Source organism: Triturus cristatus, chromosome 8, assembly GCF_964204655.1.
Source record: "Triturus cristatus chromosome 8, aTriCri1.1, whole genome shotgun sequence".
Classification (NCBI taxonomy): Eukaryota; Metazoa; Chordata; class Amphibia; order Caudata; family Salamandridae; genus Triturus; species Triturus cristatus.
Window position 1 is genome coordinate 188,708,977 of NC_140591.1, and position 27,538 is coordinate 188,736,514.

The window sequence follows — 27,538 nt, forward strand, 5'->3', positions numbered from 1 at the left end:
GGTCCTCTTGGGATCCAGGCGATGAAGTCTCTCCTCCTTAGAAGGGGGAGGATAGAAAGTGGGTAAAGTGATAGACTGCCCCAAGTAGCAAGGAGTGACCACCTTAGGCAGGAAAGCAGCTCTGGTCCTAACAACCATCCTACCCGCATGGAATGATGTAAAAGGAGACTTGGAGCTAAGAGCCTGCAACTTACTCCCCCTCCTAGCGGAAGTGATTGCAACCAAAAATATAGTTTTAAAAGCTAGAAACCTTAAGGGACAACTACATAATGGTTCAAAGAGTGAGCCCTTCAAGAAAGTGAGAACCAAATTCAAATCACACTGAGGCATGATAAAAGGAATGGGAGGAAACCTATTTGTGAGACCCTTAATGAATCTCATAACTATGGGAGATATAAACAACAAGGGCTGATCTAGTAAACAGAGAAAAGCCGGAAAGGCAGACAAGTAGCCCTTGAAGGAAGCTACTGCACAACCCTGTTGTTCTAGGGAAAGGGAGAAACTCAGAACATCAGATAAATGGACCTGCAAAGGATCAATCGATCTCTCTCCACACCATTTAACTAACTTGGCCTCCCTATCAGAATAGACAGATTTGGTGGAGTGTCTTCTGCCCGATAATATAACTTCCACCACATCCAGTGAGAGAGAAAGAACTCAGGTTGCCCTGTTCAATCTTCCATGCAGGAAGTTGCAGGCTCTGGAGGTAGGGGTGTAGAACCTGCCCCAGTGACTGCGAGAGGAGGTCTGTCTTGAGAAGGAGATGGAGCGGAGGGTGCAATTAGAGGTAAAGAAGGTCTGTGCACCAGACCCTTCATGGTCAATCCGGGGCAATCAATATGACTTCAGCCCAGTCTTGGCGAACCTTTCTCAGGACGTGAGAAATTAAGGGTATGGGAGGAAACCCGCAAAGAAGCTGTGAGCACCGATCTAATTGAAACGTGTCCCCCCAACGCTCAACGCATCGGATACTGGAGACTGCAGAACGTCAGGCAGTGCATGTTTTTGTGAGTGGCATACAGGTTTAACTGAGGAAACTCCCACATCCTCAAAATGTGAAGGACCACCTACGGATGGAGACATCAGTCGTGATCGGCCGAATACTGCCGACAGAGACTGTCCACATGCACAATTAGTTCTCCGGCCAGATGATTTGCAATTACGCAAATCTGATGGTCCGGAGCCTAGGACAAGAGACGCAGAGCCTCTCTGCAAAGAAGATACAACCCTACTCCTCCCTGTTTGCTGATGTACCACATCGCAGTAGTGTTGTCCGTTAGGACCTGAACCGACTGAAAGCGAAGGGAGGGAAAGAAGGCCTTGAGAGCCAAACTTACTGCTCGCAATTCCATAAGATTGATGTGAAACAATTTTTCCTCCGGCGACCAAAGACCTTTGACATCCAGATCCCCCAGATGGGCTCCCCACCCTAGAGTTGAGGCATCCGTTCTCACTGTGGCCACCGGAGCAAGAGGTTGAAACAGCTTCCCTTGAGACAGGTTGCCTGGAACACTCTACCATATCAGCTCCGCTGCAGTCTCTCTGGAGATTCTGACCACTTCTTCAAGATCTCCGTTCTGTTGAAAGTACTGTCTGCGGATGCACCAATGGAGGGCCCTTGTTAGACCTGGCATCATTGGCGTGGGTCTCCCCTGTATTTTTGCCTTTACCTCCCGTGTTTTTGCTGTGTGTTGGACTTTGGTTTACTGGTCTAGATGCTTTGGGCACTTTGCTACTGCTGTTTAGAGCCAAAGTGCAAGTGCTCCCTTTGTAAATTGTTGTTGTGGATTGGTGTTTCCATGATTGGTATATTTGGCTTACTGTTGAGTCCCTAGTACAGTGCACTGTGTGGGCCCAGGGCCTGTAAAACAAATAGTGCTAGTAGGCTTGCTGTACTTTTTGTGCCACCTACATAAGAAGCCTTGCAACAAGGTCTTAGGCCTGCCATTGCGGTGCTTGTGTGCAGTCTAGTACTGCCATGTCAACATGCAAGTCACCCCTAAGGTAGGCCAAATGTACCCCTGTGGGCAGGGTGCAGTGTATGTGAAAGGTAGGACATGTGATGTGTGTGGCATGCCCCAATAGTGAAATACTGCCAATTTAGTTTTTCACTATTGAAAGGCTATTTGTCCTGTAGGATAGAATGGGGGATTTGCTTATAACATCTTAAAAACATAACTGCCCCTGGGAAGAAGGTAAGAAGATAAAGTTTGGTATGCCTGAACATAGAATGTTAAAATGCATCTTTTAGTGAGGGTGTTTTTTACATTCTGTGTTTGAAAATACCACTTTTAGAAAGTAGGTATTTTTTGGCTTAGCCATCCATCCAGTGTGCCTATGCTAGGATGTGTATTGACTGTCTGGCTTTGGAGTGACAGGGGCTGGGAATGTGCAGTGGCTCCAGAAGACTGGATGAGTCAGGGCTGGGCTGAATAGACCTGGGCTGCATTTAGAGTAGGAGGAGGAGATTTCCTTTCACCTGAATGGGCATGGTCTGCCTTCCAGAATGCTGTCTCCACCTCATGCCAGGAAACTGTACCAGAGAGGACAGTTTGGCTGGGCAGAGTGCTTCTCTGCCACAGAGAACAAAGGATTTTGTATTACAGAAAGAGGGGCCCAGAGTTTCAGATCACATCTAGGAATCTAGAGGAACCTTTGCCAAGGAGAAGAGCTGAAGAAACTGAGGAGGAATACTGCCCCTGTGCTGGTTGATGTCTGGGGTTGGCCTGCAGTGGCTACGTTCTGCCAAGAAATGGAGAAGGACTTTGCTGCGTCCCCTTCTCGAGGAAGATTTCCAAGGGCTTAAAATTGAGCTTGCCTCCTGTTCCAAGTCTCAGGGACACAAAGACTTCACCCTCCCCGTCCCCCCTGAACTCCTTTGCTGGGAGTTCTGATCTGCTGAGAATTGCCTGACAGTGTTTTGGACCTCTGGAGGTTGTTTTGTACTGGAAACTGCACTTACTGTGAAAATCAACGCATCGCCTGTTTCTGACGCATCGCAGCAGTGTGAGAAGAACTTTGACGCATCGCCGTAGCGCCTGCTCACAGCTGAAGTGTCTGCCGTGCAACAAATCCTGTGCACCGATCTCCGAATTTCGAGATCACCGCACCGATTCTGATGTAGGCCTTGTTGGAGAAGAACCAACGCATCAAGGGGACGCGGCTGAAATCATCGCAGTGCATCAAGGGTCTTCACGCATCACATCATAACTGGATTGTCATGCATTGCATCGAAGCGTCAAGCCTGTCGCATCGTTGGAGGACGCAGTAAGAAACCTACTCATCAACTCCTACTTGGTAATCACGCGCTCTACAAATCGCTATAACATATAACAGGTGCCCCTGTAGGGTTTGCAGCTCTGGCACACAAGCCAAACATCGTATAAAAGAAATGCGACAGATCCCGACCCGGAGTCGCGAAAGCAGGATACATCGGATACAGTACTACACTCTGGAGCTGCTCGGGGAGGCACTAAATTGTTCCATCTGCGGCGTGGAGACCCCGGAGTCAGAGGTGGAGTGGTCGACTTCGGCAACAGTGGAGGAGTTGCATCTCTTGGAGCCGGTAGAGTCACCGCTCTCGGAGACGTGGCCTGAGTCACCTCAGGTGAAGGAGTCGTCAAGATCTCATCCCTGCGAAGGCATCTGGGACACAGACAACCGACTACGGAGTCTCATCCTTGAATGAGCGATGCCAAGAACCATGCCGCTGCTTTTTCTTACGTTTCTTCGATGACCCCGAAGTGTGTGGAGTTGGCAACTTCAAACAGGTCCTTGACCTCCTGCAACCCCTTTTCTGCTTGTTGGCCTTGGACATGAACAATTTGGCCTCCCTCACCTTCAGCAGTTTAGGATTCATGCGCTTGCATGAAGTGCATGTCCGAGGACGTGGTCTGACCATAGACACTATAAACAGTCTTCATGGGAGTCAGTGATAGACATCTGGCCCCAACGTTGTCTGCATGGCTTGAAACCTGATTTTCTCGGAGTAGTCATCCTTGATGGCTACAAAGTCTTGACAATCCGCAACAAAGAAACCCCCAGAAATTAAGAGCCTGGGAAAAAACCGTCACGGATAAAAAAGGAAGTGATGTCGGCACGCTGAAGAGGCCTTCTTATTGCTACGATCACGTCAAGCGGGGTCGCGTGTGGAGACATTCTATTGTGACGTTCTCGTCGACATGAGAGCAGAAAAGAAAGGTTTCCGTGGAATGCTGCGCATTGGGATTCTTCAAATGGTAAGGAATCCACAGGCAGATGTATTCATCAGAAACAACACTTACAATTTCAGTCTTCGGGACCATAGGTCAGCAAAGGGCAGGGGGAGTACCAAAACTGCACCACCAGCTGCACATGGGCAGCCAGGTGCAGAGGTCAAAATTGTAGTTCGGCCCAATGCATTTCAATAGAGACTGGGGGTGCTTGAAGCCACATTGCTTGTAGCTAAGTAGATCGGTTGCAGAAGCCAAGCTTTGGGGGTTAGGTCAAGCACCGGGGGCACTAAGCAGCACCACACACACACCACCAGCGGCACAGGGGCGGCTGGGTGCAGGGTGCAAATTCAGCGTTGCAAAGCTTTTAAATGGAGAGTCGGCTTTCAACATACAGGCTGCAGGCGTCACACCAGGGGATGCAGGAGGGAGACCAACGACAACAGAGTTAAGTAGAGATGTAGAGAGTTGTAGGTCCACTGTCGATTCGTGTCACCAAGGTGCAGGTGCTTCGGGTGCAGGTGTGCCTTTAGATGTCGGAGTCTTCTTACCGGAACCGGTCGCAGTCAGAGGGAGCCTCCAGATTCAGGCTGCAGGAGTCGTCGTGGGAGTCCAGGAGCTGCCAGCCAACGCTAGACTTGAGGTCAGGATTGTTGGGGAACCTGTTCTGGGATGGTTGGACATAGGTCGTATATGTCGAGTGCAAAGTGGCTGATCCGCAGAGCACCGGAGTCCTTTGTGTTGGATTCTTGGGAACAGAACTGCTGTGCTCTGGAGTTCTGGTCTTTTTCAAAGCTCAGGCACTCTTCCTCGGGTTTCTGAAAGTCTCTGGCTGCAGGACAGGCGTCGTCTTCTTGTAGGGTCTCGGAAACTACAGACAGGCTCGTAGGTCGGGGACCAAGTCAGTCTTCCGCTTCAGGCTTCGCTGCACAGCATCTTCTTCGTCCTTCTTAGGTCACACGTAACTGACTTCTAGGTTTGGGGGAGCCACCTAATTACTAAATTTAGGGGTTCGTTTAGGGGAGTAGAAGGTAGGGGCAGTGGGCATCTTACGTGGGGTGACTACACCCTCTAATATGCCACCCTCCTGTAGGAGGGGGCATAGACCAGCCCTAATTGGAGGAGTCCCCTCACCTTCAAGATGAAGGGGAATGAAAAGTGTGCTTAACTTCAACTTCGCCTCCTCCACCTGAGGGGTGGAGTTGACAAAGGTGGGCACACCTTCTGGCCTTTAGGTTTTCCCACCCAAAGTTGTGGGTATAAACCTGGGGCTGCCATCTGCTGCTAGCAGCAGAGGTTGGGTGTCACATCACAAAGGCGGCAGGTCTTTAAAGCTTCCCCTACGAGCACTGTGCCCTTCCTGAGGGAGGAGTTGTGACACCTCTGCTCAGGATGTGCATGGTTTCTGGTCCCACAGAGCAGAGGCTCTCCACCCAGGGGTCTAAAAATATGCCTGTGTGTGGCAGGCTGCCTCAAGCTAGTAAGTGACCACACCAGGGTTGGTAGGTTTTCCGGGGGCATCTCGGAGGTGCCCTCTGAATACATATTACAATAAATCCCACACTGTCAGTGGGTTTATTGTACGTAGTAGTTTGGTACCAAGCACTCCTCTGCTCAGTAAAGCCATCATGATGCTGTTGAACTCGGGTTGTCGAGTTTTCAGCCCATGTATGCTCTAGGGCTTCACTGGCACTTACAATATTAAGGAATAGATCCCAATATTGTAGGGGCATGTCTGTGCATACAGATATACCCACATCTGGGATATAGTGCACCCTGCCTTAGGGCTGGTAAGGCCTGCTAGAGGGGTGACGCACCTATAACTTAGGCAGTGCTAGCTGGCATGGCACACAGGTAGTGCGCCATGTTGACTTTGTCATTTGTCTGCACCAGGCCATGCATGCTGCAGTGGCAGTCTGTATGGCCTAAGTGAGGGGTCCCTAAGGGATTCTCTTGAGTCCCAATGCCCTTGGTACACAGGTACCTTTTACTAGGGACTTATAGGGGGCCTGAAAGGCTTATTGGGAAATACGTTTTAGGGAAGAAGCACTGGCACAGTGGACCTGGTTGGCAGGTACCCTGTGAACTACTATCGAAACCACATCAACACCAGGCACAAAGTAGGGGCTTACCATGTCAAAAGAGGAACTTGCAGACAGGCATGTCTAACTTATATTTGAACTACCTGATGTCGCACTTATTGGTCATTAATGATTGGCTTCATGGTGGATGGTCTGACCCTGCTTATGAACTTGAGCTCAGTGGAGTGGGTTTCCTTTGAATCCTAGCAATGTTACACACCCCCTGAACTGACCCCGCTGGAGGTTGGAGGGTAGCCCATCTGCACACAAGGTGGTGATCCAAACTAACACAACAAACTCCCCTATGGCACAGCACATGGTTGAGGGAGACGGCGTCCTTGGAGGGGTTTAGCCGCTGGGATGTCAACAGTATCATACTGCTGGGGGATGTCTGGAAAGGTTCCCATATGTCTTCCTTTCAAGAGCTCCAACACGCATACTCTTTGTCCGGAACGCAATTTCACAAATACCTGCAAGTACGGCATGCTCTGTGGGTTAATTTCCCCGAGGCACTTCGGTCCCAGAATTCAGCCCATTAGAAGCAATGATGGGAGCACTGGGCAAAGGGGCAATATCCTAAATATACAGCACACTGATTATTAATGCTCCTGACACCTTGAAAACACTTAAAATACACTGGGGAGGTTGGCTTGGCCTCCTGCTAGGTAGGCTTAGTTCCCAGTCCCTCAAGCTCTCGTTGCTCCCATGTTCCCGCTGATTTCTTTCATATGACATGGCCCTGTCTTCACATACAACAGTACTAGAGAAGGGTTGTCCCCGAACTCTCCGTGGTCCTGAGTCTGGAGATAGAACTCTCTCCGCTACAGTTACTACTAGGGGTACTTGATGGTGTAGGGGGGACCGGAGCAGATCGGGCACTGTTGGGGGCTGCACTGCTTGTGGTTAAAGGGACATTGTGACTCACTTTAAATCTTGCAAGTCTTCGATGCTGTCACAGTGGAGGCGGGGGTTGGAGTGGTGTGCTCAGCAAGAAAAGCCAGTATATGAAGTATTTGGATGTCCGGCTAACCACACTTAAGTATGGGATAAATAGGTTCGCGGGGAATGGTACGGGGAGGTGGGCCCAATATGAGAACTTTCTTGTGAGACTAATGTCAATACTAGCTTATGTGTTCATTTATATTGTCATTGCTATGACTATGATGGTTTTAACCCCCATTTGGAGTGTTGCACCGGTTTCAATGCGACCTGTTGTATCAACACGAAAACCAAAAACATGCTCATCACAACAAAACATTTCTCTTACCCGCGGAAATATATAATCTTTTTAAACACCTAAGTGTGCTGATGCCTTGCCACCTAAATGAGTAAAGTGTGTGGTGCTCTATAAGGTTTGGGAAAATACCCTTCCTAAGTATGTATAGGTTGTGGCCACCTCCACAGACCTGCCACTCTCCTTCCAGTCAAAAGGACGGTACAGTCTCTTATCTCTAAAAGGTACCACATTGCTTTTAGTAATATTTATTTTCATAAAATTTGCCTCCGAACATTCAGAGAGCACATCCAAATTACGCTGGAAGCCAATGGGAGTAAAGTCAAAAATGACAACATCATCCTCATACATTAAAACATGTATATTATAAAGTGCAATTTTAGGTAGAAAATTATTAACATTATTAAAACAGACAGACAGATCTCTTGGGAATAAGGAAAACAGAAGTGGGGTTAAAATACATCCCTGCTTCAGGACATTTTGAGTTAAAATCTTTGGAGTCAAGCCCTTATCTCTCCCCATTAGGACTCTGCACAACATAGATGTATGAAGTGCAACAGTGAGTCTTAATAAGTCACTAGGAATCCTAAATCTAAGTGGTTTCTTCCAGAGGGCAGGCTTATCAACTTCGCTATCAAAAGCTGTAGAAAAGTCAACAAATATGCAGTATACAACTTGAGATTTAGCCACACCGTACTCATTGATAATCGTTTGCACAGGAGCAATATCATTAGTCACTGAATGCCTTGATCTAAAACCCGCTTGAACTAATTGTATCACCCCTTCGTGTATGCCCAGTCCTTAAGTTGGTCCAAAACACCTGATGCAAAGATCTTCCCTGTTGCATTTAGCAGTGCGATTTGACGGTAATAACACTGAGTTAGGTGGGAAAATCTTTTATACAGAGGGACTACCAAACGTCCTGACCAAGAACTAGGAATACGTCCTGTTGCATAGCAGGATGAAAACAAGGTAATGAGGAGCCTACATTAACCTTCAGGGGCACCCTGCAGGACAATTATGAGGATTTTATCAGGTCCCATTGCTGCTGTGCATCTTGCTCTTCTTAAATACATCTCTAACAGCCTCGCCGTGGGAGAAGTTACAGGTAGATTAGGCTTAGAAGTAGATTTGAAGACAACCTCGCAGTTAGTCACGAGAGAAATAGTTGCATACAGGACAGTGAAGTAATTGATCCATTCATTCGGTGGGACTGGAATAGCAGCCAGTTTCTTTCTACTGCACATAAACTTATGTTCTTTTGTTGGGCTGCTTGCAGCAGATTGACCCAGTTCTTATCTATAATGTTTTTATCTGGTTTCAGACGGGAGTTTTCTTTAGAACCCTTCGAAGGGTTTGGATCTCTTTGCCCCTCCAAGCGAGGGGGCAATGAATTTTAAACGAAGAAGCTTATTCAGCTTCCGGGAGACTTTTACTTCCTTTAACTCATTTTGTAGACATACCAGATATCTTTGCGAATTGCACTCTTCCTCTGAATCTCATCAACAGCTTCTGTGATTATCTTTTCATAGATCGACATAGGGTTACTTCCTTCAAGTAGATGGGGGGAACAAGGTAACATTATTACTGTGTTTAACTTGGACATGTTATTGGTGTTCCAAATAATTCAACCTTAATTACAAGCAACAAGAGCATCCCCGTTTCATTCTGTTAGCGCCCAAGATGATTTTATTTGTACTTGTAATTTTCGTGCACAATATAATATAGCATGGTCACTACCTAGCATGAACTCTGTTTTAAAGAACAGGTAATTCTGACATAGATCGTGACTGGTTATTATGTAATCGATAATATAGGAGCCAGTAGCCACCCATTTCTGGTGAAGGTAACTGGTAAATCCCCATCAGTTCCTCCATTTAATATCACACAATTTATTCCGGGCAGTGATTCCAGCAGCATACTTCCATGTTTATCGGCCTATATCTTTCAGGGGAAAGACCGGTTCAGGGACGGACTTCTTCCAATTCTGCATTTCTATGCACGTTTATCGCAGCATTAGAAATGTTTGCATTAAAGTCACCCATTATCATATTTTGGTAATTTCCTGTAGCAACAAGGATAGACTCTATAAAATCAAATAGCACTTTCAGCTGTATATTGTATTCTAAGCCAGGCAGGGCATAGATGTTAAATGGATAAAAAATATCAGCTGAGTGAGCACTTGCTTTTGATAAGTTTATTTTAATGCACTGTATATTACTGATGACAAAATAGTTGTCCCAGTTAAACTTAGCAATGGACCAAGTCTCTTGAAGACAAACAGTTGGCCAAAATCTCAACACACTGTGCAACTTGTATGTTTCCAAACCAGCCATGTTCCAAGGAGATAATCACCATTACGGCTAAAAGGTAAGTTTGGGGTTACTGTTTAATGCAATTCAGATTCCTAGAGAGTCAAGACCAGGAGTCATCGGTTTTAGAATGATCCACTTTGGGCTGGCTTTGGATGCATATCTGTCTTCCTCCTTTATCAATGTTTATTTTAAGTGTAACCATTGATCTACAATCAGGCTCGTGACCATTATAGTCAAGTCGAGACTGTGGGGCAAAAGACTTGTGATGTATTCCCATTACTTCAAAGCCATTCTTGTGGAGTTTTTCACTTTCCTGCAGCACTATTGAGGGAATCACATTGGACCAATATTCTACATGTGCTGTGGAAGAGTTTAGATTATTAGGAAAGGATACCAGCTTTATTTATGAAGAAGATAGGTACTGAAGTTGCGGAAAGTTATACAGTAGCCTTATATTTTTGTTGTCTATTTAGTGGATCTTCCCCATTCGCAAAGAGGTCAGATATCTCAAGAATATGATATGGATTTAATGTTGGCTTTGCTGGAGACAATCTGTGGTTAGAGCTGGTTGTCAAAACTGCATGTAAAGGGGACATACTTTCTGAAACAGTGCTTACAAAATTGGGGGCTAGTGGATTTAATTGCCCATATACATCCTTTGCAGGTGGAAGGAGAGGCAAGTTTTATGCTTGGGCATTCTGTAAGTTTACCATTTCAGCTCTATTACTACTTACTCCATTTTTGTCAGCACTAATGTGGACGTTGATTAGAGCAAACCTTATTCTTCGAGACATCCTCTTGGTGATTCTACTCATTGCACTTTTCTTCTTCACAGGCTTAGTTTTTGCCTTAATCCTATTAGCTTTCCTAGAGCTGAGTTCTGATGTTGTAAGAATGGAAGTAGTCACAGGAGGATCTTCCAAATAACTTGTTCTTTAAGAGCAAATAAATAGCAGAGAGTAAGGAAGAGTGGCAATCTCTTTACATGTCTCATGATGTGGTGTTGGTTCTGCGAATAGCATATGTAAAGGGTGGACTATTCCTACTCCTTCCTTATTCTCTTCTGTGACTTTTCGCTTTTTTTGCCCGTTTGAGTTACACTTGACTTTTTGATGGTATTCCATGCAGGTAGTATTTTTAAGTCTACTGCCTTCTTTGAAAATTTGAACTCCCAAGCCAATACCTGCCCTTCAGACGGAGGGCAAGTCCTTCTGAAAGGTTCGAATTTTCAGAATTACAGTTTGAATTTCTAGTGATTGGTCAGAATTAGTTGTATTTTTTTGCCACTAATGACAATGTAGACCAGAGTATCCTCTAACGAGACAGCAAGGACTCGGAAATAATTGCATGTTCATTTGCAGGCTGAGGTGATGTTAATAACTCAAAGTCAGGAGAGCGGGATGAATTCACTTTGATCTCAGATAAATTACTTGGCTTACTACTGAATAGCACTAGTCTCTCTATCAATGGTTTACTTCCTGCTGTATAAGGGAGTTGATTCAATTCAATGTCAGTTAATGCAAAGTTCGCTGGAGAGACTTAAATAGGTGCAGCTTCGGGAGTTACCAGCTGATTACTTATTTCGATGATGGGGGCAGAGTTATTTATTTCTATACTCATTGCAGCTTTGGGTGTTTGATCTGCTGTGGCGAGTGTTGTGATCTCACTTTGATCCGCATCCAACATTGCACTATCTCCTTTAGATATATTCCTGTTTCCGTACACCATAGGGGCTAGCATAGGAAATAATTTTGGTATTGATGTTAACCCTTCTAAAGCACCTATGTGTGCTGACGTTTTTTTACTTCTCTTGATTGTTTGAACCATTCATTGCCATTTCATTACAACGGAGCCATTCCTTACATCTTTTTTTTTGCAAATCTGTTTTTATTGTTTTGTTGTTTTGGTAGAAGAATACATGTTACTGCAGCATACTTTACACACAGAGATTCATAAGCATGTGCAGATTATTAAGCCGCGCCTGCAGTCAAGATAATATAACCTGCATTCGAGTTATGTGCCAACCACCACCTGCTTAGGAGCCGGCTACATTGTCCTTATCAGTTCTGGTATCGTCACTTGAGAAGGGGCAGTTGCCACCGCATACCAGCCACTTAGCCGTACATGGAAACTTATATCGCCCACACAACCTAGGCGTCAAAAACAGATGAGCTACGTACAATGCAAAAGAAGAACTCATAACAGAGGCAGCGTGAACAGTGATACACATAGATTGCTCCTTCCCCCTTCCTACCCCGACTCCCCCATTCCTTACATCCTTAATTGTCATATAGGAAAGAGTGACTTTTTCATCTCAGAATTTGGTTAGTTGATCGCCGCCTTCACCCACTACAATGGAGATATAAGGAATCTCAATTGATCAACATAGTCTTTTGGATCGTAGTTAGCTGCTGTAGAAGTGGAAAATGTTTAAATTAAGCTATATTGGATTAATTTATCCGTGCCTAAAGAGTCAGGCAAAGCGGATGTTGCTTCCAATATCTTGCGTAACGACGAGGGTTCAGATGATCTCAGGAATGCTAGCTGCGACGCTTCCGCGGATGCAGGGACCACTTTTTACAGAGGACTCTATGCCTACTGCTTCTCCCACCACCCTAAATCGGGCTTCCGTACTTTGTCACAGGCACACGTAAAACACAGAGTAAAGCGCCCAATTAAGCAGCTCTCACCTCTATTTGGGGCACTAGATTCACAGTCATCAGTTTTCTGGTTGCTGAATTGCACAAGTCATCGAAAATTCAATACTGCAGGCTCCAAAAGATGTCAAAAAATTCAGACAAACCACCAGAGTTATTGGAAAGCTTCTCCTACAAACTCCGTCATTCTACATATATATGGCGCTGCCCACCAGCCTGCTAACAGAAGAAAAATAGCCATTTTATAGGGTGTTGTGGGGTGTTAAAATCGGGGCTTCCATTAGTATCTTGGATATTTGTAGTATCCAACTTCCCTTATCAGCACTGCCGATCCAGCTGCATTTAAGGATGAGGCTGCAAGTTTGGAGTCTCTTGGGCCTTTGAATCCCCCAACGCAACTGCGGTGGAGCAGAGTGGGGAAAGCTGGACCAGTAGAGTCAGTCCCCATCAATGCTCTGTTCTCAGCCCAGGAAACGCCTATCGGGTGCGGCAAAAGGAAAGGCAAAATCAGACCCCCAATCAGTGGGCTGGTCCGACAGCAAGCTCAGATGGCCGACAACAAATTCTGGAAGCAAAATGGCTGGAAAAGCACCTGGGGGAAATGCTGAAGACACAGCACTCTGCTGGCTCTGCCCAGATCACGTGACACTGCTCTGTGCAATCTCAAGCACTCACAGCTAGCCACAAAACTCAACCGGACCTGGTTCCTAAATTCAATGAATTTGCACAGTTGAATATTCTGGCAGAGAGACTCTTGCAAAGGCTAGCACGATGACACCCATAAAACACACAAACTTAAATGGAAGCGTTTCTGTTATTGGTGTCATGATGTGTAGGAAGCTGGCTCTGTATATACTATATCAAAATAAGGTATAGTGTGCACAGAGTCCAGTGGAACCCCAAAGGTAGGCAGAGGTAAAAGTAGATAGCACCTTACTCTCTATTTGTAGTAGTGTGGTCGAGCAGTTAGGCTGTAACACAGGGTAGTGTTAAGCATTTGTTGTACACATTCAATCAGCAAATTACATCACACACTTAAAGACTGAACATCAGACCAATTGGTTTTGTAATAAACTATTCTTTTAGTTATTTCATTTTCTAGAACCAAGCAAGCCTGGCACAGGTAGGCAATAAATACTTTACAGTAGTAATGCAGTTTGTCAACAGTTTGAATTGCAATTGTATATACACTTTGGTTTGATTACAGTTGAGTTACTGGTAATGCAATGCTTTTGATATACTGTATATAAACTTTGTGTAGGCTTTTTAGTAGAATGTCAAGTAGATTACTTTACAGATTACTTTTCTTACACAGTGCAGTACACCTGGATACTGCACTGGGATATTTCCTGTAAACAGGTAAGTAAAAGCGTTTTGGTTATTTAGTCACAGATTTAAAGGTTTTCATAGATTTTCCAACTCCACACTTAGAAACTTTTCATAGGAAAACAGTCAATGTTATCCTATGAAGGTTAGCAGGTAAGTACATTGCTGTGGGAGTTGGTATTCTGGGGATAGACTTGGGCGTCCCCCAGGGTCAAGAATGCTCTCTGGTTACACCCTCAGCTGCACTAGAGCGGCCGGGTGCTGAGGCCCAATGTTATCAAATGAGGAACAGGGGGTGTCCGGTTGGTGGCTATAGACGAGCAGGCCACTGGGTTATAGGAGCAAAGCTCCTGGATTTAAACTCAGGGCAAATGGGAGCCCTGTAGCTTTCAATGGAGAGTCTCCGGTTTGCAAACACACTGCAGGCTCAGGGACGAAGGTCTTCTGGATGCGACCACCACTTGTAGAGGTAAGTTGAGATGCTTGGGGTTGGTTAGGCACCGTCGGTTGGGCCACCCAAGGCCGCGAGGCGTCAGGTGCAGGGGTGCCATTTAGGGTCGGATCTTCTTACCAGCTCCTGGTCGTGGTTGGGGGGACCTTCCGGTTTGAGGCTGCAGGCGTCGGATGGAGACTTGAGGCAGGTCAGGGGTCGCCGGATCTCGGGTTAGCACCCCGGGCAGACCACCTCTTGGTGTTGGGTCACTCGAGCTCGGGGTGTGGGCATTGGGTGCATACTTGCAGACTTTGGGGGACCTGGAGTCTGTTGGAGAACAAATACGGTGTTCACAGGAGACAGAGTCTTTTCTTTTGAAGGGACGGCAGGTGCTCGGGGTTCTTGAGGCTGCTGGACACACCAGAGTCTCGCCTCTGCAGGTTCGAGGTGGGGACAGGCCGATAGAGCTATGGCCAAGTCAGTGGGCGACCTCCTCTTGTTAGCTTCGGCACGGCTGTTCGGTCCTTCAGCTTTTCTTTTCTTCTTCTGGTTTCTTGTCTGAGGAAGCAAGGTTCGGGCTGCCCCCTAAATATTAGATTTTGGGGCGTTATAGGTAAGTAAAGGTTGGGACCAATGGGTCCCTTCCTTGGGGTGGGTACACCTCTATTATGCCACCCTGAAGTGGGAGGGAGGCATATGCCTCACTCTGGTTGGCTGGGTCCCTCCATCTTCAAGATGGCGGGGACTGAGAGTTGTGCTTCACCTCACCTCCCCCACCTGAGGGGTGGAGTTGGCAGAGGCGGGAACACCTCTCTTTCTCACTTGTTTCTCCCGCCGGTCCTACCGTCCAAACTGGGGGTCAGAACCAGTGGGGACCAGCTGCTGAAAGCAGCAAGTGGCCTGGGGAAGCTCACAAAGGCGGCAAGCCTTTGAAGCTTCCCCTTTGCGGACCTTGCCCATCCTGGGGGAGGAGGCTTGGCACCTTGTCCCAGGATGTGCATTGTTTCAGGCCCCCGGGAGCAGCAGGCTCTCAACCCAGGGGTCCAGAAACATGTCTGGAGATGGCAGCTGAATGCAGCCACGCAGCCTGGACACCAGTGGTAGGTCGTTTTTCAGGGGGCATCTCTAAGTTGCCTTCTAGGTGCATTTTTCATTAAATCCCACACTGACATCAGTGTGGGCTTAATGTGCAGAGAAGTTTCATACCAAACTTCTCAGTGTAGCCATTATGGTGCTGTGGAGTTCATAATGACAATCTCCCAGCACCATATACTCTTAATGGCAGCACTGCACTTACAATGTCTAAGCATGGACCTAGACACTAGGGCTACAGGGCTCATGCACCTGTATCCTCACCACTGGTATAGGGCACCCAGCTAGAGGGGTGACTAATCTATGCCAGGGCAGTGGGCTGTAGGCATGGCACACAGGGATGTGTGCCATGTCGACTTCACTTTGTTCTGCACCAAGACAGTGTGAGAGTGTAAAGGTACAGGGCCTCTAAGGGTGGCACAATAAGTGCTGCAGCCCTTAGAGGTCTTACCTGGTCACAGTGTCCTGGGTACCTGTGGTACCACTTACAATGGGCTGACCTGTGGCCAGAGATGCCAACTGGGTTTTGTTTTCAATGCATTTTTAGGAAAAGAACATAGGTCCTGGATACCTGATTGGCAGGAACCCAGGGCACACTCAGTCAAAGCACATCAGCAGTTCAGCAAAAGGTGAGGACAACAATTCAGAAAGAGGGCACTTTCTCACATGAAGCTAATGTTCATCCTATCTCAACACCTGCGGAACAACTCCTCCCGTATCTACTCCACTTGACAAAGTCTGGATTGGCCCACCCCTCAAAGTACACCAGGCAGAAATCTCACGATTTAGAAGATCGGACAAATTACCTTTGCTATGGTCTAGCAGACTGTTCATGCAATTTATCAAGGGCCTCTTTAGTGTTTCCTCCTATAACGAAAAGTCCTACTTGGCACCTTAATACAGTGTCAGGGCAATTGATGAAGGCCCCATTTGAGCCCGTTCAAGAGACAGACTTAAAATACTCAACATAGAAAACAGAGCTGCTGGTAGCACTTGTGTCAGCAAGAAGGGTCATTGACATTCCAGCATTCATATTTAAAGAGCCGTTTCTGCAATTCAAACAAAACAGTGTAGTGCGGAGGACCAGTCCCAAGTTTATACCAAAGATCCCTTCGAATTTCCATTTGAATTAACCCATAATACTGAGATCATTCTTTGCAATTTACAAACTAAGGCAGAAAAATATTTGCATACCTTGGACGTTAAGTTCTACGTACACAGGACTAGACAATTCCGCAAGGCGGATCAACTGTTAGTCGCTTATGGAAACCTACGAAAAGGATTCCCAGTTTCCAAACAAACCATAGCAAAATGGATTGTAGCAGCAATCCAATTCTGTCACAGACAGGCTGGACAACCATTGACAAGCAAAAGTCAAGGCTCATTCTACCAGAGCTGTCTACCAACACAGCTCTCTTTGCCAGGGTGCCTATTCAGCAAATATGTTGTGAGCAACATGGCCCAGCAGGCACACCTTCACATAGCATTATTGCCTGGATTCCTCTGACAAAAGTGAAGTGGCCATGAAACAAGCAGTGTTGCTACATCTATTTTAATAATGTGAGCCATATATAAATGTATGCTCCACCATCCACTATATTCTGATAATTTAACTAACTGCAAGTATTAATTGTAGACTATTCTGATTTAGGCATGTGAATCTAGGAAAATCAAATACTGGAGAAGAAAATAAGTAACTTACTTGTAAGGTATAGTTCCTTACCTGTAATTCTAGTTCTCTCGTAGGGTTATTTCCATGATAGTCATAAGCGATGAATAGTCACGCCCTTGTGCGGCGACCCCGGAGCACTTTATCCAAAAATGTTCTTAAATTATTAAGTTCGCCTTTCTTCTGGAAGGCCTTGAAAAAGTCACCTAAGAATGTCATAATGCCGCCTAGGAAAAGGCCACAGAGGTCAGAGTTCTTCATCTTGTAAGGGACTGTGAGAATATATGCTCTTAAAAAAATATATTTTTTATAAAAGCACAGGAAAAGAACCTTCACAAAGCCTTTTGCTATGAATAGAAAGATATGAAGAAGTGCCTGACCCTGTAGCCCATAGGCTGCCATTATAAGTATAGAAAAAGAAAACGGTGCCTTCAAGAGCAGAGAGACCACTAATATCCCATCATGCTCAGCCAGAGGTAGTTACCTCAGTTCTTTTTTCTGGTTCCTTCTGACAGGACCCTTGGAGCATTGAACTCAACTTTTTTAGGTTTTTTCTTCAATTTAACTCTTCAAATATCATTGCTTTTTGCTTCACTCAACGTCTTTTGTCCTCTGTGAAGCAAAGTGTTTTTTGTGAGGAAAAAGGCCTTTTTTCTTTTCATAATGCCATCTCTTTTCTACAAATGCCCTAGGTGTGGCAGAAAAAAAGCTATAACAGATTTTCATGAAGTCTGTATTCTGTGTTTGCCTTTCTCTCATCTTCCTAGCTCCAGTGACATCTGCAAGACCTTCTCCAGACGTACCCTGCGTGACAGGGAGAAGATTCGCCTGCAGTGAAGAGAAGAGAGCAGAACACAGCAGGTAACCAGTGGGACCTCTGAGCAAAGGGGAAGTACATCTTCCTACAGAGCTCAACCCCCAGTGAACGTGGGAGGTCTGAGAGGAGTTTATCACCCAGAAAACGCTTACGGTCCCGATCGAAGTCTAGGAGGTCACCGTCGAGGACATCGGTGACGGGGTGAAAAGAGTGTCGCTGTTCTTTTGGAATCCCCTACGAGAGAACTGTAGTTCTCCAGTATTAGTATCTTTAATAGACGCAAATGCGACCCACCCTCCTTTCTATAAAGTCTCCCCTGATCTTCTGGTGTTCTCATATCCCACTTGTGCTAGAAAAGCGATTGAAGCCTCTGTGGTGAGGGTTCTAAAGGGTGGTGTTGCCTGATTAGCTGAACTGAGGTTCTTATTAAATGATGATGATAAGCTAATGAAGCGAAATCTTTTTTTTTTTACATTAACTGCTATGAATATCATTGACTAATACTTTCTATGATACAGCGGGACTCCCACTTTGACTACGGGGAATGATTCAAGCATGTGAATCTATGGAATTGTTAGGACTTCTTGGACTTCACATTTGGAGGCAATTATTTTAACCGCAGAGCGCAAGCATTCTTCACAATTAATCTCTCTCCTCATTTGGTGCCTGTTGTTCAACTAACTGGAACTGCTCCTATTTAGCAGATTGGGTTACACCAGGAGGAATGAGTGGAAAGTCACCGTATGAATATTGCAGAAGGGGAAGAACATCTACTGCTGTGGCAAATTGCTGCTGTCCTCCTCTCATCATCAAGGTCTGCAGTAGATTCTGCTTTGGCACCAAACTGGGTTAGTGCGCTGCAGCACTATGTATAGCACATTACTGCAGACCATGGGACCAATGAGCCCGTGACAGAGCATCAAAATCAGATGTTCAGTCAGAATAACTTTGAAAAAGCTGCACTTTGGGCTATGTGTCCAAGCTCAGTGCTAGGCAAGTGATTCACCTGAAGGTTTTCTCTAGTGTTATGTCTATCAACCAGAATACAGTCTGATAGACCCTTCTTTGAAGATCAGTTTACATGTTTAGGAAGAACAACTTTACTGATTATAGTGGGACTGTGTTGATAAAGGGAGACTTGCCTTGGTTTTAAAGGCTTTTTTGCTCCATGGCTCCATGGCTGTATAACCATAAGCATTCTGTCCAAATCCAAAAAAGAGGGTACTCAAAGTAAATTTAAAAGTTTTCTGTAGAAAGGTGAATCAAAATAATTGAAGGTAGGCAAGACAATATCTAGGGAGAGCCAAGACAATATGTGCAGGTGTGTTTCAGAGAGGGGCTTTCATGGGACCTAAATTATTGAAATTCAATGGGAGCATACAACCTGCAGCTTGTGTAGCCACATCCTATTGAATCAAGTGAAACAAAGGGGTTGAGATGAAGTTCAAAAAGTGCATGTTATGTTCATGTGCCCCACTATGCAGATAAGGACATCCCTTATTGTAACATTACAAACATGTAAAATAACATTCAACTGCAGTACATGTTAAGGGAGGAAAAGCATACCTTTCAGATGATTGGTTTGCACCATCTTCATGACGGCTTCTTGCTTGTTCACTTTCTTCAGACATGTCTTTTAGGACACATTTCAACTGTTCGGCTTCTGTTTTGAGTAGTTCAATATTTTGAGACATCTGAGCTTTTTCAAATTCCAATAACAGAACCTGAAAAGATAAAATAACTAAAATTAGTAAGCAGAGAACAATGCGCCTGTGTGAACTAATAGCTACCACTTATTGTCATTACTAGTCTGTTGTGTTTTTCCATTAGCTTGGCTCTTTTCCAATCTGTGTCTGGGTGGGATTGTATTTAAAAAATATTTTTATCCAGTTACAGGATAACAACAATGGTCATGTTCACTAGTATTCTTCAATATGGTCACTGCCGATATATTAACAGTATCCTATTAACAATAATATCTAAAAAACCCTTTAGTCAGTGCATGTAAAACTAACTTATGTGTCCAAAGGACACAAGATAAAACCTCCAGTGAGAGCCTGTGTCTTCCATCAGCTGATACCAGCACCCTCCCCCCCCAATTGCGCAGCATGCTGCACCACCTGGTGCGTGAGATCAAATAACAATTATCGCTATGCACCTCATGCGACCTCCTGAGGCATCTCATTATTTTTATTCTGTACCTTCACCATAATTGCATCCCATATATTCACCTCCAACTGTTTTCTGGCCCTGCGTCCCATAGCTGTTCGCAAGCTGTAGGAAAGTAGGATCTAATTCTATGGTTACCCCTACTTTGTGCCTGGTGCTAAGCTGTATTTTGATTAGTCTGACTGAGATCCTGCTAATCAGGACCCCAGTCTATCTGCTTTCTCCCTACATTGTTGTGTTGAGTACTTCGGTACACACCAGATTGGATACTGGGGTAACCTTAACAGTCCCTAGTATATGGTACTAAGGTACCCAGGAAATAGGTCTCCCATGGGCTGAAGCATGCATTATGCCACCCATGGGAAACCATGCAAAATGGATCTACAGGCTTGCCATTGCAGCCTGTGTAAGTTGGTGCTTGCACCACTTACTTAAGATACAGGTAATGCTTACTATATCTAAGGGTCACTGCACTTAAAACCTATAAGTCACCCCTATGGCAGGCCTTTGCAATCCTGAAGGCAGGATGCTTGGTTCTAAGCGAGAGGGTGCCCCTGCATGAGCAGGACACCCCTGCAGCCTGCGGAGTTCATTATCCCGGGTTGTCAGTGAAGCAGCCATATACTATACAGAGGGACACCGGGTAATTAGGCGATGACCATCTTGAAAACAGCTGCAACGAAACTGGACAAAGGACATGGGAGTACCTCCCCCCTCTCCGGACCATCCCCTGGGAGGGTTCTCTGAATCTTCACAACCCTTTCCCTAGGGCACTTAAGGGCTTACCTGGGTGTAGGTCCCTAGATTCGTCGTGGGATAAGATTCAGATCAGACACCACTGCACTTCTACCGTCTGGGCACTCTGGACTTCGTTTGGGCCTGACTTTGTCTCCCTTCCAGTCTTCTGCATCATCTGTGCCTGTGCATCATACAGGAACCTTCCAAAGCCTGTGAAGCATTAAAGACACCTGAAGTAAACTCCCTTGGAGAAAAGGAGTCACTCCCCTGCAATTGCAGGCATCACAACCAAGTTGACCGGTCTGCAGACCCTGAGCTCCTCCGGACTCCGTGGGCTCTGCAACACAGGTGGTGGTTTTCCACAGGTCCCGAGGCCTGCCATGCCCTCTAACCAAGTTTGAGACCAGTATCCCTTGTGGGGGTTGCATTAACCGAACCCCTGTGCACCGCATCCAACTTGCAGTTGCAAAGCTTGGGCTTCCAAGTCTCCTGATCACTCCTTAGTGGCATAGACCCTGTCCCCTATGCTTTCAGGTACTCCTCTTCAAGAATCCATGTTTGGATTCCCACAGACACTTACTCCTCTTCCAGCAGCAGCACTTTCCTGAAGTCCTTCATTGGTTTTGACGGGGGTTTCCGACACATCTTCACACGTATGCGCCCGGCTTCCCTGGTGTAGGTAATGTGGGTACTAGGGTATCCATTGGTGGGGTGGCTCTCCAACCTTCTGTCTTCCAAGGGGTTTCTTCAGGGTCCACTGGGAAGGGTCCTTAATCTTTAAAAATCCAACCGTGACTTGCACACAGAGTTGTACGGAGCACGCAGTAGTGTTTCCACACTGCACCCGCTTCCCGTTGGGCCCATATCTACTCTACTCACCTTGGGTAGTTCCTTGCGGTCCCAGTACTTCTACGTCCTCTCGACACTGTCTTGACTCAAGCCGTGGTTCTTATACCACTTTCTTAGTATATTGTTGGGTCTCCTCCTGGGGCCACTGTGTATGTGTGCTATTTACGGAGTTTCTTTGCTAAAGTATTGTGTGCACTGTGTTAATCTCCTTGCAGGAGATATTGGAATGTAATTTTTATAAATACTTAGTGTGGTTCTTTTTCACTTAATCTATACTATAAGACTGCATTCTGGTAAAAGAAGCTGGTATACACTCCTTCAAGACTAAGCCTGAAGGCTGCTCTCCACAGTTACCAATAAGAGAGCTTTCCAAGGTTGTCTAAGACCTCTTAAATCACCATAAGGGTTGTCTGGACTGGTGCAAGGCGCCCACTTACATTAGTGGACAAAATATACCAGGCCAGCTTCTCACACAAGCCCCTCTGCTGCAGCCCATTTAATAATTTCCACCAAACAATCCACAAAGTGGGATGGAGCTGGGGCCTTTCAACCCATGGCTACCTGTTGCAACTCTAGTATTAGGCCCACATCTAGATTACAATTTTGCTTTTTTGGGCCTGGTACGAAGTCCCAGGATACATCTTTTTAGTTGCATCAGCTCCATTCACCCTGTGATTTTAGACAAGATATCCATGACCTCCTTCTACAGAGAAGACAATTCTGTACAATACCAAAACATGTGTAACAGATTAGTATTCAACACACTAAATCTGGGACATGTGACTCTGGATTCTGGGCAGATCTTGTTCAATCTGTGTATTGTCAGATGATCGTGTACTGTGTCAATTTTAATTGTGCATTTCTGGATATTTCAGCCAGATGCTCTCAAATTTGTATCCATTCTCCATCTGTGAACTGTCCCTGAAACACAGTCTCTCATCTGCCTCATAGTGTTGCTAAACAAGTCTTAGTTTGATCAGTAATTTCACAGTTTAACATAAGTGTGGCTTTCCGACTCCTGCCACGTGTTAAAATATCTTGAAGAAGAGTGTTAGCAGGAAGCTCCTCACTCCTGCATTTCCATAATTTTTTAATTACCTGAACAAGCACACTATATGATAAGAGTTGTTCCATAAGCATACCGTTAAAAGACGCGGCCTCAATTTTAGGAGCTGCATGAAGGCAGTTTTCCTCTGGATGGTGGAAAATGTTCTGAAGCTGAATGGAGAAAAGATAGAGGTCTTGATCTTCGGGAATGATCAGGAAATCTGGTCCAGTGATTGGTGGCCGACCGCGCTGGGGGTCTGTCCTTGTCCAGTTTCTCATGGGAAAAACTTAGGGGTGATCATGGACAATGTTCTCTCTCTGAGGCTGCAGGTAAACAGGACTGTTTCCACCTGCTTTGGTATCATTAGGATTCTTAGAAAGATTTCCCATTATCTGTCCTTTGAATCACGTAAGCAGGTCGTAGTGGCCTTGGTAACCTCAACACTGGATTATTGTAATGCCCTTTATTTGGGCATTAATAAAGGTCTCATCCATCGGTTGCAGATGGTGCAGAGCGCAGTGGCCAGATTGGTCTTGAATCTTTCTAGATTTCATTCAGCTACAGCCTCGATTAAGCTTCTGCACTGGCTCCCGATGAATGATAGGATCATTTTTAAGATCCTTTGTTTGACTCATGAAGCCTTTTATGATTCTGGTCCCGAGGGTATTAAGTCGATCGTCTGTCATTATGCCCCCTCCAGGTCTCTTCGGTCCGCGGACAAAAACCTTCTTGTTGTGCCTAGGTTCAAGAAGGCGAAATGGGGCGGCAGAGCTTCTTCCACCAGGGCGCCCAAATTGTGGAATTCCCTGCCTTTGAACATCTCTAGTGAGGCCTTGCGACCTTTTTTCTGTAAGGCTTTAAAGACCTGGCTCTTTTGTAGTCCTTCAGTATGAGCATGTTCCCTTTCTCCCGTCCTCTGATGGTTTTGCATCTAGCGCCTTGATGCCCTTGGGCTAAGTTCGCGCTTTTATAAATTTAATTTCATTCATTCATTCATAAGCAGCCACTTGGAGCCATGCAAATCCTTAAATGATCTGATTTTTCTGAGATCTGCAAAAGTCTGTAATGTGGGAGGAGTTTCCGAACACTAAAATAATCAGTCTTTTTTGGGTCCTCCATCATATTCAATTCTTGAACAGGTTAAAAAAATCCAGGATCCAGTGAGAAAACACGTTTTATTTGAGGTGATACGCACAGAGCTGGATATTTGCCACACTCAAATTTGATTCTTACACCTTGTTTGACAGCACCTACAAAGACTTAAACATAATAATTTTTGTTGATTTTTAGTCAAAAGTTATTTCATAAAAATACAGTGATTGCAAGGGATAATAATTATGGCTTTCCGACCCTTGCCTGATTTATTTACATTGCTACATCTGATACAGTGTCAAAATATACTGGCCCCCAGTCCTGGATATCCATCAGGCTGCAATATGGGCATCAGTGTGGTGCGTTTACGAAGCACTATTGCCTTGACAGTCAGGATGGGCATTTAGACTGTTGGACTGAGCCATTCCACTGACACAAAACCTGGGGAAGGTGCTGCTTTTCCACTTATTCACAAGGCGAGTACTCTGCGGTTAGATGTATTCATCAGCGGAATAAGTTATAACCTTCAGTGAAGCTCTTTCTGGTGGATACTGTAACCGCAGATACTTCCTCCCCATTCTGTGGAATGGAATCCTTTCCCCATCTAAAAACATACAAGTATAGAGAGTATATAAGCCACTTTGCCAAATATAAGGGCTTAGAAAGAAACTGATGTCAGTGCTCCTAGGTGGAGCTTATATGAAGCCCTGCTCATCACTTTTGGAGCAGGACAACGTTGGTACCGAGCTTCTCGACAGCACCTACTGGAGAGCAGTATGACTGCTTTTGAGTTTCGGGGACAGACTGATGATATTCAAAAGGTAAGGAATCTGCAGTTTCAAGTATCCATTAGAAAATCTTTTAGTTGCTTATCTTCGGAAATGGCCCTTTAAAGAGTAATATATTGCCTATGCATTTCTGCTCCAGCTTACGTATTAATTGCTTAGCGTGATGCATTTACATCCTTGTTGCCCTGCTCTTAGGAAGCTATTTGCAGATGCAAAAGTGTTAACTCCACTGTACTTTGTTAGCTCGTTGAGCTTCCCTCGTAGGGCTATCACCTTGTGAAGCCAGTACCTACTGCACAAGTTACTTACTTGTGTAACGATAGATCTGTAAGAGACATTAGTTAGTGATAGATTCCTTACCTTAGAATATCCTCAGGCGTCAGACTGGATCCGGAAAGTTTTTCATCAGCAGTACCCCTGCGCGTCGGTAGGCGTTGTCGTACGGCTCCGCGTATGTCGCTGGTGTCGTAGTGGCCGAGATGACGTCGCTCGAACTACTTAGACCACGCGCGCCAACGTCAGTTCTGTACACGACTTTCACGCCAGGAACGCAGAGCCATGCAATACCCTGACCACTGGCGCATTGAAACTAGGGCCCTGAAAGGGATGACCTTAACCCTAGAAATCAGTTCGCAGAACAGGGAGGATGGGTGGGGCGGTAAGGAATCTAGCACTAACTAATGTCTCTTACAGATATATCGTTACACAAGTAAGTAACTTGTGCATCTGAAACAGACACGTTAGTGATAGATTCTTTACCTTAGAATAGATACCCCAGCAATACCAACCCCGGTGGTGGGTCTGCGAACCAAGATCACACCAGAAAGTCACGGAGAACACAACGGCCAAAGAAGCCGTCTCTCCGGACTTGACTGTCAAGGCAATAATGTTTAGTAAAGGTGTGCAACGAGGCCCACGTGACTGCCTGACAGATGTGTTGCAGGGGGGACACCACGTCCCAATGCAGTAGTAGCTGCTGTCGCCCTGGTAGAATGGGCGCGCAATCCCACCAGAGGTTCCTTTTTAGCGAGAGAATAACAGGCTTTGATACACAAGACGACCCAGCGGGAGATGGTACTCTTGTGTACAGCCCGGCCTTTCTTGGCGCCTATGTAGCCAACAGCCACCTCCCAGCTGCTCCTCCCTCCCATTTCTCCATATATGCCGGATACTGCACGGTGAGGTGAGCGACCCCTGACCCTCCTGGTAGGTCGCTCCCCCTCCATGCAGCTCCGACTGTGTGCCCCTGCTGCCTCGCTGGTAAGTGTCCTTTGGCTTCTGTGCCACTGCTCCCCCTCTCTGTGCCCCATTTTTGTGCTCTGTTCCACTCGTTTTTGTTCCCCCCCCTTTTGTGCCCCGTTTTTGTGCTCTGTGCCACTCGTTTTTGTTCCCCCCCTTTTGTGCCTGTGTGCCCCGTTTTTGTGCTCTGTGCCACTCGTTTTTTTCCCCCCCTTGTGTGCCCCTTTTGCCTTCTGTACCACTCTTTTTCCCCTCTTGTTCCCCATTTTGCTTTCTGTTCCACTGCTTCCCCGCCGCTGTGCCCCCTGCGGCCCCGCCCCCTGTCCACTCGTTGCTCCTGCCTCCCCCCTCCCAGCTGCTCCTCCCTCCCACCTCCCCATATATGCCGGATGCTGGGCGGCCGCGCCGCTGGCGCGCCTGAGGCAAGCCCGTCTGCGCCCATCCGCGCCTGGACCGCGCCCAGCGCCAGAACCCCTGCACCCCGCGAACGCCACGACACCAGACTCCGCTACGACGCCTGCACCCTCCACGCACTCAACGCCGGCCGAAACCACACCTGCTTCCAGGCCGCCCTGAAGCGGACCCTTCTCCTGCCGCACCTGCAGCTTCACCTGCAACAGAGCCACCAAACCTCCAAGGACAGGACCCAACCACCTACGCTGCATACTCCTCAACACCCGCTCCGCACGAAAACACGCCGTCGAGCTCTGGGATCTGCTCGACACCTCCGCCCCAGACGTGGCCTTCCTGACCGAGACCTGGTGGAATGACTCCTCGGCGCCCGACATCGCCATAGCCATCCCGGGCGGCTACAAGATCACCCGCAGGGATCGCGCCAACGGAATCGGAGGAGGAATAGCCATCGTCCACAAGCCCACCCTCAAGGTCGCCACCCACGCAGACGACACCCTCAACACCGCCGAACATCTGCACTTCCGGATCCACACCGATCCCAACACCACCCTCAGAGGAACACTCGACTACAGACCCCCCCGGATCCCGGGCTCAGTTCAGCGACTCCATCGACTACCTCGCCAGCACCCACGACCTCGCCTCCACGGACTACATCCTCCTCGGGGACCTGAACTTCCACCTCGAGAACAACAACAACGCCAACTCCACCACCCTGATCGACAACCTCGGCCTCAGACAACTCGTCACCGCACCCACACACGCCGCCGGCCACACGCTGGACCCCGTCTTCGCCACAAGCACCCATGTCGCCTTCGACCACACCACCGCTGCATCCATTCAACTTCAAGAAACCAACCACCGCACCACCGCACCACCACACCCAACAGCTGCCTCGCCGCTGCTGGAGCAAAGTCACCGAAGACCGGCTGATCACCACCCTCGCCCAGAACCCACCCACCGACCCCACCAACCCAGACGCCGCAGCCTGCAACCTCAAACAGTGGATCGACGACTGCGTCAACACCCTTGCCCCGCTCAAGAAACCCTCCAACAACCACGCCAGCAAGAGAGCCACCTGGTTCACCAACGAGCTCCAGACCTCCAAACGCACATGCCGGAAACTGGAGAAGAAATGGCTCCACGAACGCACACCGGACAACCACGCAGCCCACAAGGACGCCACCCGCAGACATCACCACCTCATCAGATTAGCCAAGAGATCCCCGTTCAAAGACCGCCTGGATAACAACACACACGACAGCAAAGAACTCTTCAGCATCGTAAAGGAACTCTCCAACCCCAGCGCCAACGACATCCCGCCCTCACAAGAACTGTGCGACTCACTAGCCACCTTCTTCCACCGCAA

General features: G+C 46.7%; 1 protein-coding gene across 1 annotated transcript in view; it reads right to left on the bottom strand.

Moving 5' to 3' along the window:
- Positions 1–27,538, bottom strand: part of MORC3 (MORC family CW-type zinc finger 3) — a 684,179-nt gene that overhangs the window by 94,513 nt on the left and 562,128 nt on the right. Inside the window, exon 16 of the mRNA XM_085621291.1 lies at positions 19,402–19,559. Within this exon, the coding sequence (XP_085477417.1) occupies positions 19,402–19,559 (158 nt within the window). The remainder of the gene's footprint in view (positions 1–19,401; positions 19,560–27,538) is intronic.